This window comes from Mus caroli, chromosome 8 (assembly GCF_900094665.2).
Source record: "Mus caroli chromosome 8, CAROLI_EIJ_v1.1, whole genome shotgun sequence".
Lineage (NCBI taxonomy): Eukaryota > Metazoa > Chordata > Mammalia > Rodentia > Muridae > Mus > Mus caroli.
This window is the reverse complement of record NC_034577.1, coordinates 86,113,784-86,128,488: the sequence shown is the minus strand read 5'-3', so window position 1 is coordinate 86,128,488 and position 14,705 is coordinate 86,113,784. Positions and strand designations below refer to the sequence as shown.

The 14,705-nt window shown below is 40.0% G+C and overlaps 1 protein-coding gene across 2 annotated transcripts in view; it reads right to left on the bottom strand.

Moving 5' to 3' along the window:
• Window positions 1-14,705, bottom strand: part of Rspry1 (ring finger and SPRY domain containing 1) — a 57,479-nt gene that overhangs the window by 21,866 nt on the left and 20,908 nt on the right. For both annotated transcript variants that reach the window (XM_021169429.2, XM_021169425.2), the window contains exons 3-10: window positions 13,902-13,954; window positions 13,145-13,257; window positions 10,863-10,989; window positions 9,854-9,912; window positions 7,594-7,660; window positions 6,323-6,454; window positions 4,676-4,791; window positions 3,396-3,539 (exon numbers count right to left, since the gene is read on the bottom strand). In XM_021169429.2, coding sequence (XP_021025088.1) covers window positions 3,396-3,539; window positions 4,676-4,791; window positions 6,323-6,454; window positions 7,594-7,660; window positions 9,854-9,912; window positions 10,863-10,989; window positions 13,145-13,257; window positions 13,902-13,954 — 811 coding nt within the window. The remainder of the gene's footprint in view (window positions 1-3,395; window positions 3,540-4,675; window positions 4,792-6,322; window positions 6,455-7,593; window positions 7,661-9,853; window positions 9,913-10,862; window positions 10,990-13,144; window positions 13,258-13,901; window positions 13,955-14,705) is intronic.

The window sequence follows — 14,705 nt, the reverse complement described above, 5'->3', positions numbered from 1 at the left end:
TGTGAGCCACCATGTGGTTGCTGGGATTTGAACTCTGGACCTTCGGAAGAGCAGTCGGGTGCTCTTACCCACTGAGCCATCTCACCAGCCCAAGAAAACATTCTTTTTAGTTTTAATTTCAGGTGCCAAATATCTACCATTTATAGTTTTAGCCACAAGCTTCAATGATCAAAAAAACCCAAAACAATAAAAAAAGAGTAACCATCCTTGTTATTAGTGTGACTGCTAAAACATTCCAATAGCAAACTACAGAGAGAAGCGACTGCAACTGTTCCATCCCTATTTCACTTTAGTTGTAAACTACTTTATCATTTTTCAAATGAAGAAACTGAGTAACTCTTCCAAATTCTCCTCATTTTTTAGGAAGAAAGTAAAGATCTGTTGTAAAATAAGAATGGTATCAAATTCCCAAGACTTATTCTTTATTTCCTTTCTCAGTCCCAATTTCTCTCATTTTTGAAATGTTTATGTGAGAAAAAAAGCCACCTTAAAAAAGGGGTGTAGAAATTAGATGACAGACTCAAAAGAAGGTTTTTGTTTGTTTTTCATTTTCTTTTGTTCTTTTGCGACAGGGTCTTGTAACGTAGCTTAGGCTGGGAGACTTACACCATCATGCCTCGCTCAAGATTATTATTGCTACCGCTGCTGCTTGTTTATTTTTTCAAGACAGGGCTTCTCTGTATATCCTTGGTTCTCCTGGAACTCACTCCGTAGACTCAGAGATCTGCCTGCCTCGGCCAGTGCTGGGATTTGGGGTGTACACTACCACATCCGACTCAAGATTTTTTGTAAAAAAAAAAAAAATTATTTATTTATTTATTTATTTATTTAGTATATAGTGTTCTGCCTGTATGTCTGCATGTATGCCAGGAGAGGGCACCAGATCTTATTACAGATGGTTGTGAGACACCCTGGGAACTGAACTCAGAACCTCTGGAAGAGCAGAAGTGCTCTTAAGCTCTGAGTCATCCAAACCATCCATTTGGCCTTCAAGATCATTTTTTTAGTGTTAAAAAAAAAAAGGAAATAAATAAATAAATCACTTTTAGGATTCTATTTGTAACAGGCAGCCATTATTCATATAATTGATAAATTAGTTTTTGTTTGTTTGTTTGTTTTTATTTGTTTTTTTGAGACAGTCTTTCTCTGTATAGCCCTGGCTGTCCTGGAACTTACTTTGTAGACCAGGCTGGCCATGGAACAAGACAATGGAGTTGTTCTCCAAACCTAGTATCTTCCAACTACACAGCAGTTAAAAACAATCTCTGGCTTCCAAACACTACAGGTTCCTAAAGGAAAAACACCAGCAGATTGGGGTCTACACAAGCAAGAGTTCAGACCTGCCTTGCCTTGCTCATTAGCTTTCTTCTTAACTATTTTATTTCTAGTCTAGGAGTTTTAAAAAATATTCCTGGACAAAGCTGAATTGATTTCAAACAACTTTATTTTTCAGACTTAATTCACTTTATTTTTCTGGTATAAAAAAACAGAATACCCTATGTGGTAGCCAAAGCTGAAGATTGGGTGCTCTGAATGGAGACTCTGGTGTGGGTTTTCACAAGATGGTTAGTGAATTCCTGATAAGGAGACTTGGTGAAGAGCCTCTTTCCAGAGGTCTTGGAGAGGGCATCAAAGGTGGCCTTGGCACAGGAACAGAGATGATGTCAGTGCCTCTGCCCTGATGAGACATCCCAGTACTGAGCCACAGTGGCCTATCCCCTTGCGTGGGATAATGTGGAGCTTCCCAATTTTGTTCCCATGGTAGCATTCTCTCCACACAGGGATGACAAAATGCTTGGCTAAGATGATGGTCCCTCAGACTGCAGTGGCTATCTGCTTAAAGCACTTATTGCCCAGAGCCTCATGGCCAGTGTAGTTCCCATAGTGAAAAAAGCCTTGAAACTGGTCTGCTGTCCAGCCCAAGGCTGTTTCTGCAATGGCAAGAACTTTAGAACCTTATCCTTTAGGGATGTTCCCAGGAAAAGTCAGATTCCTTAGTGGGCAGGAAGAACAGGTAGAACTCTTCTAGGGACATTCACGTTCTTGACCTGCTGATTGGGGATTCACTCCTTGTCTTTAGCTTTAACCTCCAAAAGTCCTGTGGTGTCAACCATGATTCAACCTTAGTTGCCGAATCCTTCGAGGAAGCTGGCTAGGTCTCCCAAGGCCTGAGGGCCCTTCCTGCGGCACTGGCACCACTACCATCTGACGTTTCCTGCTGCACTGGCACCACTACCATCTGACGTTTCCGCCAAGAAGAAAGCTCAAATATCTTATAATTTGACCAACAGAAGAAAACCAATTAGTTTAGGTGTTGGAAGGTATGTCTGGACAGGTGTGGTGATATAGGCCTATAGTCCCTGTACTAGGGAGGCTGGAGTAGAAGGAGTACCATGAGTTTGAGGTTTGGACCATATAATGATCTAGGTTAGCAAGACTTTATCTCCAAACAGGAAACTATCCATCTAAAGGAAAGACCTGTGACACTCCCACACTCAGTGGTGTCCCAGACTTCTCTTTACTTCAGCACTTTCTATAACAGAAGATAAATACTGAAGTAAATGTGCCCATTAATTACAAGGTAAAAGTCAAATGAGAAAGGTGAGTCAATAGTTAATGCTATGGAAAGAGAATTTGTACAAGGCTCCTTTTTTAAAGATACATTTAAAATGTTATTTATGTGTCCATTAGTGTATGTGTGTGTGTATGTATGCCACATATGTGTGGAGCCCACTGAGGCAAGAAAAGGTTGCTGGATTTCCTGGAACTGAAGTTACAAGTGATTATCAGCAGCCTTATGTGGACAGTAGGAACCAAATGCAGGTCCTCTGGGATGAGCAGAAAGCACTCGTAACTGCTGAGTAATCTTTCTGGTCCCCTACAAGGTTTCCAAAACTTAATCTCAAGGTGAAAATCATCTGTTGGCAGCCTGGTGGTGGTAGTGCACACCTTTAATCCCTGTACTCAGAAGGCAGAGGCTGGTGGATCTTTGAATTCGAAATCAGCCTAATCTATAGATGGAGTACCAGGACAGCCAGTGCTATACTGAGAAACCCTGTCTCAAAAACAAAACAAGAAACAAAAGAAACAAAAAAATTATCTGTTGTCACAATGTGATAACTGGGTCCCAGATTTGGTCAGGACTACAGTAAAGCCATAAAGACAACTCTCTAGGTAAGAAATTAAGATGAACCTAAAATACAAGTGAAAATCCCAGAGGCTGAGGACATTTCCACTTGTTTCCCACTTTAAACGGTGCAGTGAGTCACTGTCAAGATCTGGCACCACCTAGTTACTGAGCAAAGCTATCTGAAATATAAGCACATCTGACTGAGTGTCTCTAACCTGTCCACCAAAGCTGCTTCTGCTGCCTTTGAATGACCCCAGGTACTCACGTGGTTGAGAAACTTGCTGTCTCGAGTAGCCCAGCCAATCTGCATGACACCAGAAGTGACCACTGTTACTTCATAGTACCACACCCCAGTGTCCACACAAAAAGTGCAGCGTACACTCTCAAAGGAGGAGGCGTCACAGCGAGCCTGGAAGAACCAAGGAGTACATATCAATTCATAGTGTCTGAAGACTGCCAAGTAATTGGCATAGGTAAGGATGGATGGAATTTTCCTTATTTAAGCTCCTGGTGGGATACCACTGTCCATCTTCAGTGATTTATAAAAGCATAAAACTGAGTGAAACAACCCTATTATTATTTCAGTGTAGAATTTCATTATGGCTGCAACTACACGTAGTCAAAGCACCTGGCTTTGTTTTTCAGTTGTTGAGAAAGCTTGCTTTGAGATCAGAATGTTTACACATGCACAAACACTGCCTTCATAAGATAAAGAAGGAAAGGGTAAAGACAGGGTACCTATATATAATCATTTGGCAACCACTGTTCAAACTGTACTTCAGTCCTGAAAAGCTAAGACCTGCGGTACTTTCCTATATGTGCACCTGCGTATTTCCACCAATTTGCATTACAAAGTTGGCAATATTCAACATGAGAAAGGAAAGTAGCAGGTCTAGCAGTAGCATGGCTACATAGGCATTTACAAAAGGAGCGGCTTCTTTGGGAAACACTTGTCTTTGTACTTTTAGTTAAATAAAATGGCAAAGATTAAAAACAGACTAGAACTAGAGAGCTGTCTCAGCAGCCAAGAGCACTGGCCTTCCAAAGGACATGGGTTTCATCCTAGCACCAACATGGTGGCTCGAAAACTCCTGTAACTCCAGATCCAGGGGACCTGATATCTTCCTCCGGCCTCCACAGGCACCAGGCAAGCAAATGGTACGTAGACATACATGCAGGCAAAACATCAATATACATAAGATTAAGTTTTTTTTTAAAGTTTAAAAACATATATACTTAGCTAGGACTGTAACTCAGTAGTAGGACATTTATTTAGCAATAGTGAGCACTACAAACCAACAATCCAGACATTAGTAAGCCAGTCAACAGGCACTGCAGTGCTACAGCAGAAGCAATAACACGTGAGAGGGAAGAGTGGATACCATCTGGAAGCATCCCTACCCCTACCACTTTTACCTCTAACCACTCCTTGGGTATAAGAAAAGTTTCTGCCCATTCCGTTAGACACTGCTTTTGTTCTGAAGCAGGCTATGAAAAGTGGGAACAGAGTAATTTTAGCCCTCAGAAGGTCTGTGAAAGCTTTACCTCCAAGCCGTGAGGTGAGATCTTCAAGTACTCGCTGACATCATTGCTGTTCAGCATGGCCCTAATGTTATTCAAGTCCACTTTCTCGTAGGTTAGTTGTCTACCTTCTTTTAAAACTGCAAAAGAAAAAGTGGTCATGTTTCCTAGGGCAGACAGTAATGGTTTAGAAAAAGTGAAAAAGCTACTGTCATCTCGAGCTGCCATACTTGTCAAGGAATGAAAAACTGGTAGGGCCTAGCATCTGAGCTTTGCTGTTACATGGTCTAAGCAAATGCCAAAAAGGGCAGCACTTTGAATGTAGTGTTTCTAGTCCCTGTGTCTATTATAGTTTGCATAGCAAAATTCAAATTACAGGTCTCATTCTGTAGCCCTGACTGGCCTACAACTTGCCATGTAGACCAGGCCATTCTTGAACTGATAGAGGTCTACCCGCCTCCATCTCCCAGTACTAAATTAAGAGTGTGAACCGCCATACCTGGACCATTGGTTGATTTGTTTTCTGAGTCAGGATCAAATGTAGCTTGGTTTAAACTCACTAGGTAGCTGGGGATGACCCTGAGCTCCCATCTCTTGCCTCTGCCTCTCAAATGCTGAAACTGTACCTATGTGTCATCATGCCTAGCTTCCAGATTGCATTTACTCAAAATTAGTCTTTAGCTAGCACTATACAGGCTATATTTCATGCTAGAGCAAGAATTAGACTTTTTGTGTTCAACTGCTTTAGCACAGAGCTAGCAATAGAGCTAGGCAATGAGAAATAAATGTGGTTTGTATTCTAATAGCCCTTGGAGGAGAAAAAGAGAAAAAGTTAAAAATAACTGCCACAGTCTAAGTAAGAATTAATTTGAGTTTTGAAGACCATCTGAGGGAAAGAGGAGAGGACAAAGAAAGTAAGTGGGCTGGGAATGTTTCCTAGCATGAGCAAGGCTCTAGACTCTATCCCGAGCCCTGAACATTAAATTAAATTAAATAATAAAAAAATAGGTATTCTGTCCTTATTATATCCTTGCCTCCCTGACTGGGCTATTTCTTCTTCCTTCCTGCCACTGAGACCTCTGAAACTATGAACTAGAATAAGTCATTCTTCCCATTAGGTCGTTTATGTCAGACACTTTGTAACATGACAATAAAAACACCACATACACACACATAAAAAGAAGACAGAGAAGAAAGTACAAATATGAACAGGGCCAGAGTTGGAGCTAACAGAGTCTAGCTGGAGGGCAGTAAGGAAAGTGTGTGTTAGAAAAGTCTTAGACAGAGCTATATAGTTAAAGGTCTATGAACCCAAGAATGCTGAAATTAGAAGCATTCCAGTTAACTCTCATCTGAAAGGTACCTGGGATACTTTTCTATTAGGGTATAGAGAAACTTATTAAGAAGCTTATGATCCTACTGAAGACAGGGACTTAGAAATGTAAACAGATTTTGGCTGGTGACATGGCTCAGCAGGTAAGGGCGCTCGTCTAATGAGCTGAAACCCACATGGTGGAAAAAGAGAACCAACTCCTGAAATTTGTTCTCTAATCTCAACACACATGTATACCCACCCCAGCCTAAACATGTATACCCAGCTCAACCTAAATAAAATAAAAATATTCTGTATAGAAGTAGAAACCATTTTTAATAAGGAAAATCTCCACTTACAGAGATTGTCTAAGCTCCACTGGGCACAGAAGCCAACTTGACGCTTCAGATAATCAGGATCATCAGCCCACAGCTCCAATGTGACCAGTCGGTCACTAATACTGGATTCAGAGATAGTCAATTTATTTTCACCTGTTTGGAAACATGAAATATTTAAATAACAATGGAAGAGGAGGACGAGGATGTGCAGTAGATTAGTGGTGGTGCGGAGTGAGGGAGACAATAGAGAATTTGGGGATTAAATTTCTACCAATGTTTTCTTCCAGGGATAACATAGCCAAAGAACTGTAGCTACTGTCTGGCAATCTCAATGCTATGTTTTAAAGATTTATTTATTTATTATTTTGTTTTGTTTTGTTTTTGAGACACAGTCTCTCTGTGTAGCTCTGGATGTTCTGAAGCTCACTGTATAGACCAGGGTGGCCTTGAATTTAGAGAGTAACTTGAGTTTGTATCCTGAGTCCTGGGATTAAAGACATGCATCATAACATCTAGCTTAAGATTTTTTTTTTTTTTGTTTGTTTGTTTTTTCAAGACAGGGTTTCTCTGTGTAGCCCTGGCTGTCCTGGAACTCACTCTGTAGACTAGGCTGGCCTCGAACTCAGAAATCTGCCTGCCTCTGCCTCCCGAGTGCTGGGATTAAAGGCGTGCGCCACCACCGCCCGGCCTCAAACTCCAGTCTCTTGAAGAGCATCAAGTGCCCTTAATCATCTCTCTAAACTCAACACATCACTCCATTATGTTTTAAAATTTTATGTGTGTTGTTTATGTACGTGTTTATGCCTGTGTGAATATAGGCACACATGTGAGGCATGCATGAAAGCCAGAAGAGGGTACTGTGTCTCCAAAATTCCTTTGGCAGGATCACTCCTTGAACTGGGGCTTGCATTTTCTTGACTGGGCTGGAAGCCAGCCAGCCTGAGCAATCCTCTTGTCTTTGTCTTTGCCTCAGAGCTGAGGTTACTGGTACGCATAGGAGGCCTGGCTTCCTACTAAGTGTTGGGATCCAAACTCAGGTCTTCATGATTGCATAGTAAGTACTCTAACTGCTAAGTCTTCTCTCCAACTCCCATTACTAAAGTTTTAGTTATGAAAGTAGTGATAATCACCATGCTTGGAATCTTAGCTGAGAACAATCTTTAGTTTTGTTCTTGATATACTTAGCTGGTCTTAAAACAAGAAAGTGTGTACATTTGATGGAGTTCAAAGTGCAGGCTCACTTTTTTTTATAACCAACAAAGATCATTAGTGCAAGAAGTCACTATACCTACTTGTCTGGGCAAACTTTTCCAGTGCAATCAGTGCAAAAAGCATGACTGTGGGGTGGGACTGTAACTTCTGAAAGACAACAAAAGATAAAAACAAAAGTTACCCCCTGCAGAGACAGTAAGGTATCAATTTCATGTTCTATTTAATAGATGGCAGTCTATATATTTGGAACAGCAGAAAAGTCACTTTTATTCAAACTTTCACTTGGCCATTTGGCTAATGGAGAATCAAGATAAGAGTCTCTTAATCTATTTTTTAAGTCATTAATTGGTAGATATGGATATTTCAGCAGTATCACATTGTATTAGGGCTTTGTTAAATAAAACACCATTGATGCTTACATTCATTAAAACAAGCCAAAAAGAAAACTAGAATTTTATCTAAAAATGACCTTTAGAACCCTGAAAAGAAATAATAGCAGCTCCAGATTTATAAATAATGACATTATCAATGAACATCTTAATTTTTGTTTTTTTGTTTTGTTTTGTTTTGTTTTTGAGACACAATCTACTATATAGCTCTGGTTGTCCTAGAACTTGCTATGTAGACCAGGATGGCTTGAAACTCATAGCTAGGATTAAAGTCAGGTGCTGCCATGACCAGTAACATCTTAGTTTTAATCTAGTTCCTGCAGGAAATTCTACAAGAGCTCGTGATGACAGGAGAATGACAAATGCTCTTGACTTATATTTGAGTTTACAGCATGTGTGTTCGCACTTAAAGAAAGGCCTACATGTTTAGTATCCTCTCTTCTTGCCGTCCCCTAGCTATGCTGGGAGCCTCCAGAGAGTTCTGGAACCCCAGTGTATTCCCATGCACTTCTGTGGTGCCTGCCTAAGTTCAGCAAAGCGCATAGAATCACTGTTCTCCCTGCTATAAAGCCTCTTCAGCATCTTTACCCTTGCCACATCCTGCCTGCTTTACCAGTTTCAAACCTTTCTACCTGGATATCCCTGTTCATGTCCTCCTGTCTGTGAACACTGCCTTCTCTGATCAGATAACTTTTACTAGGCTTCTATCTATGCTGCTTTAGCCAAGAAACTCACTGTGAGTTTCTAATGTTAGCCTTGTGTCATGAGCTAGCTAAGTAGGCCCCACCTTCATCAGGAAGTCTGTCTTTCATGATTACCACAGGCCCCTTGTCACCCAATCACATCCACTCCCCTACCCCTCTTCATCTTCTCAAAACTCTTATAGCACTCAGCCTGGAGGAAGTAATTTTGCTCTTGATCACATCCTGTCATAAAGGAGAAGTTAACTGTTGTTTGAATGGTTCTATTCCTTTACCCTATAGTGACCTCTGTGATGGGGAAATGACTGTCCTACTACTTTGTATCTCCTAGTGCTCACTCAGAACATTGTAAGGGTTATTTTAAGTACATATTGTGTAGGCTAATTTATTTATAAATAAACTAGACAAATTAAGTCTTTTAAACTAAATGGGGTTTTGTTTTTGTTTTTTTCTTTAAAGAGTTTTTGTTTATTTGTTTTTGTTTTCCAAGACTGGATTTCTTCGTGTAGCTCTGGCTATCCTAGAACCTGGAGTTTCAGGCTGTGTAGACCAGGCTGATCTTGAACTCAAGAGATCCACTAGTTGTTGCTTTCTAAGTGCTGGAACTAAAGGTGCATGTCACTACCAGCCAGCTTAGACTAGAGTTTTTAAAAAAGGCTAATTCTTACTAGGCTTGCAAAAAATAACCTAGAAAACACAGGCTAGTCAAAACTGCCGTCAAGTGCTGTGAGTGATAGGAAGCCAGCTTCAGCAAACCACAGACCTCATGGTGATATATCAAACAGTTTACCAACAGCAGTTTTAATTGTGGTAGCAGGAAAGGCAAAGGTGGGTGAGTACAGATTCATACACACTGGGAACCTGGCCTGCTGTTAGAATGCTGTAGTTTTGTTTCCACTGTGTGTGTGTGTGATGTATGCGTGAGGACACTCTCACACACGAGCCCAAGCTGGGGTGTTCTCCATTATTGTTTGGTAGATTGTAAGGACACCTAAAAAGTCCAAAAGTCCTAGCAGCTATCTTACGACTAAATTTAAAACTAGAGCAACTCATAAATTCTTACCCCCTCCGTGTTATGTGTCTTCTTTCTGTCTGTCTCTAAACATAGGCGGTGTTAAATAAAAACCCAGCAAACACCTGTACATAAAGTTTAAAACTGATCCTATCCTCTGCATCAGGGACTATGCTAGTAACTTGAGAAAAACATACAATTCTATATGAATGAGAATCAGCTTTGATGTCTTACTTACCAGACACTGTAGCAAATATTCCAGTATTCCTGGGCTAAGTAAACCTATGCTTGCAGGACCTAAACAAACACAGCAAACAATGGACATGATTAAAAGTGTCATGCTATTTTAAATAGGTAACTAGTGACAACCAAATTGAGTTCCATTCTCTGACACACATTACCAAGGCTTCCTTTCTCAGGTTGTTCCTACTACCATCATCTTTTCAGTGTAGTAACTGAGTTCACCATAAAGAGACTAGCTAGGTTGGGCTCCTAGGAAGTCATAATAGTCTGGACCAGCACCCATGTGTTCTGATTTTGAATTCATTATTCTTCTACTATATATAAAGTAACTGGCTGAGATATTTTCATGCAATTTGCTGTTAATAGTCCTAAAGTGGACAATATTCATTACTAGAAATACATATAATAATTATTTTTTATTCTAAATTTAGCCTTTCCCCTGTCTTTTAAGCAAATCAATACAACAAATTTATCTTAAATTTCTCTGAAAAAAAAAATCAACAAAGCTAAATTAGATTACACTTAACTGAGTGTTTTGAGTAATTGTCTTCCTTTTAGTCCATTTCTGTTCATTCCTTTTTTGTTTGTTTTGAAAAAGGATCCCCCACAGTTGTTTGGGATTTTTTGTTTTGTTTTGGTTTGGTTTTAGGCCTAGAAGTTTATTGGGGAAGGAGGAGAGTGAAAGGCAGACTTGGAGTGAAAGACATGAGAGAGAAAGAGAGGCAGAGACACAGACAGAGAGCCAGAGCCAGAGAGACCTCTCTCCAAAGAGAGAGGGAGAACAGAAAGGAAAGAGCTCCCCCCACAGTTTTGACTGGCCTCTAACATACTTACTATGTGGGGTGGGGACTTGAACTTTTAACCCTCTTGTCTTAAAGTGCTGTGGTTATAGGCTTGTGCCACCATATTCAGCTTCTTTCCTTCTTTCTGCTCTAACAGGTTTGGTCAACGGTCTGTAGTGCAGATGTCTCAATGTCAAACAAGAAAGCATGTGCTGGAGTTACCTGCTAGTTTCTCAGCCAAACAGCCCAAGACTGCGGATGTATTCCTATGTTTGGCAGGGTGGCCTGAGTCCTGGCATGCTACCTCTCCATTTAAATTGAGAATTTCGGTCAACTTCTGGAGTGCATCCTATTAAAAAAGTTGCAAATAGATTTGGTGAATATATACTCTGCAGGTTATTTTCCCAAAAGAATTCCTGGAAACAAAGCTATAAAAAGGTATTCAATAAACTAAGAATGGTCCCATAAAATTATTTCATTAATAATGATATTATTATTAATGGGAAATATCTGATAAATCTTAAGTTTTCTCAATGCTAGATTCCATTTCATTCAAAATGTACCAGTTATAGCCAATATATATTTCATACTTTTGTTTTTTGAGATAGTCTTGATATATACAGTCATACATGTAGCTGTATTTACCAAGGCTATCCTGGAACTATGTAGCCTAGGTTGGCCTTGAATTGTAGCAATCCTCCTGCCTCAGCCTCCAGAGTGCTGGAATTACAGGTATGTAACATCAAGTCTATTTTAATACATACATATGTGAATCATTAACCAGACTAAACCCATTCAAATTTCAAACATTAAGCACAATAACTTGGTCATGGTAGAACATACCTAAAATGTCTGGACTCAGGAGGCTGAGGCATGAAGATTGTAAAGTCAAGGCTAAACTGGGTACACAAGGCTATGTTACACAGTAAAACCCTGTCTCAAAAAGAAACCACACACATGAGACTCTTACTTAAAACAACAAACCCTAAAAAATAAATCAAAATATCTTATGACCTAATAATGTGGAAATAAAAAGTTACTCCCCCACCCCCAAGTCAAGGGCTTAGTCTAACCCAGGTTGGCATACAGTCCAGGCTGGTCCAGAGCTTATACAATCCTCTACATCAGCTTTGCAAATGCTGGCATTGCAGACATTGAGCCACCATACCCATTTTTTCTTTTAAGACAGGGTTCCATGTAGTCGAGGCTGCCTTAAACTTGCAATGTAACCAAAGCACCAAGACTTGCTATAGACTCCTGGTATTCCTGCTTCTACCTGCTGAGTGCTGGGATTACAGGCATATACGACCTACCATGCTTGGCTTACAAAAAGCTGTATCAAGCAAGAACAAATCCCAACAATTTTTGAGGCAAATTAAAGATGATTAAGTTAGGTAATGCCCAAGCTGATAATGACTAGGCCAAAGATATTTCTCTCTGTTCATGTTTTTCTATCATAGAGTATCTGAAACTTCAACATACAAATAAAAGCTATCAGAATTCACATTTTAAAAAGTATGTATGGGCGTTATAGTACATGCTTTTAATCCCAGCACTCAAGCAGATTTCTATGAGTTTGAGGCCAGCTTGGTCTACAAGTTACGCAACTGTGAAGGCTTACAAGCAAAGCAAAGCAAAGCAAAGCAAAGCAAAGCAAAGCAAAGCAAAGCAAAGCAAAGCAAAGCAAAGCAAAATGTATGCATGGAAGCAGCCTGCCTGATGAAGGCAGAGGGCAAAGCAATGAAAGTTTAATATCTGTGTCCTAAGGTTGGAGAGATGGCTCAGTGGTTAAAAGTACTGACTGCTCTTCCAGAGGTCCTGAGTTCAATTCCCAGCAACTACATGGTAGCCAACAACCATCAGTAATGAGATTTGATGCCCTCTTGTGGTGTGTCTGAGACATACTCAAAGAAATAAAAATAAATCTTAAAAAAAAAAATCTGTGTCCTAGTTAGAGCCTAAGCTAGGCTATGGACTTCTAAGTGCTTGAGTGAGACTCAAGCTTTCAGCACAGCACTATTCCTAGTAACAGAAAATCTTTGTTATAAGCAAGTTGCTCAGATAAAATCAGTTCATTTTCTTCTAGTTTTCAAATGAAGACTGTCCTCACAAATGCAAATGTTTCTACTTTAAGATCTATTTATTTCATGTATGTGAGTATACTGTCACTGACTTCAGACGCACCAGAAGAGGGCATTGAATCTCCATTAAGATAGTTGTGAGCCACCATGTGGTTGCTGGGAATTGAACTCAGGACCTCTGGAAGAGCATTCAGTGCTCTTAGCTGCTGAGCCATCTCTCCAGTCCTCTACTTTAAACATTAAAAATGTTAAACTAAAACCTATTGATAGAGGATATAACACTTCATTAGTAATAAAAATGTTCATGTTACTATTCAATAAAGCAGATCTCAAGTACATAGAGTACATCAAATGCTTCAGTGATCATTTGTCCTGTTCACAGATGACATTCATGACAGTTCCATAAAGATCAGTTTAACTTACTTTAGTGGGCAATGGACATTCGTCTAGTAACAAGGTTATAACAGCTGGTCCCAATGGATCTTCCAATGGAATAACTCTAATTAAAGACTGGACAACATCCAACCATCCTTCATCTAAGGGTAAACCAAGAAGATTATATAATGGAATCGCTACTTTAGAAACATGAATACATAAAAAGGACTTACAAACACTTTAGGCCTTTATGCTGGGGCTTTAAGAAACTAGAAGATGACACAAGTATAGCCATAAAGCTCTAGTCATCACGATGGAGCCAAAACTCTGTTACAGGTGTCTAACGACTCGAGGGCATCTTTATTTGGAGAAAATCTAAGCTATGGCCTGGATTTTCAGATAATGATTAAAATAGATTTGAACATCTCATTTGTCATAAAGGAATTAATTGAGTAAAGCCAGCACTTGGCTCTAATTTAGAAGGATACATTTGTAGGGTGCTAAAGGACAAACAAGTATCCTCCCCACTCAAAAACAAGTCCAGTCAAAAGACCCATCAATAAAATAAATTTTCTTATCTCCTAATTTCAAATGAGATACAACATCACTGAGACGTGCAGGTCAATACTGAGGATGTGTTGTATGGTACCTGTTACACTTTCACAGGAAATTTCCATACAGCCAGGACCTTTTCTATATTACATATGGGCAGTTTTGAGATCTTCTATTTTCAAAAAGCTGGCCATACACTTTTCATTGTTATTAATTCATCAGGAAGTATTAAAAATAAAAAAAATTAAAATACCTGTTTCTGCCATTTCATGTAATGTAATCATTGAATAAGGAGGTTCCTGATCACTGAAAAACAAACATTCAAAACATTATACTTAGGTAAGTGGTAATTCCAAATAAAAGTTAAATTGGAAGTATGAGCAGAAACAGACAGAAGAAATCAACGTGAATGAATGGTAAAGAAAGAGATGGAGGAGGCAGCCATAGCTACAACTGGAAGAGCAACCAGATGCCCTATGTTCTTTTTCCCTAACTCTTTTTTTTTTTTAAGATTTATTTATTTATTTATTATATGTAAGTACACACCAGAAAAGGGCATCAGATTATTACGGATGGTTGTGAGCCACCATGTGGTTGCTGGGATTTGAACTCCGGACCTTTGGAAGAGCTAAGAGCTATCGGGTGCTCTTACCCACTGAGCCATCTCACCAGCCCTTCCCTAACTCTTGACGGCTCCCATGCAACAGGAGCAGGGAGAGTCACACATGACCCACTCTGTGACCTGAGGTGAAAGCACAGTACTCAAACTGGGGACTAGAGTTCTCAGTGTTATTTCTCAAGGCCTGGTGCCAGCTGACAGGCAACAGGAATGCCAACAGTATCTCCCTTACACTTACCTTAAAGAGGTGGTAGGATGGGAGATGGCAACTCCACTGAGGACTTAAGGAATCGAGCACCTACAGATACACTGCACTTAGAAGACTTATTCTGCACTTACACTGCACTTAGAAGACTTATTCTGCACTTAGAAGACTTATTCTGGCCGGGCGTGGTGGCGCACGCCTTTAATCCCAGCACTCGGGAGGCAGAGGCAGGC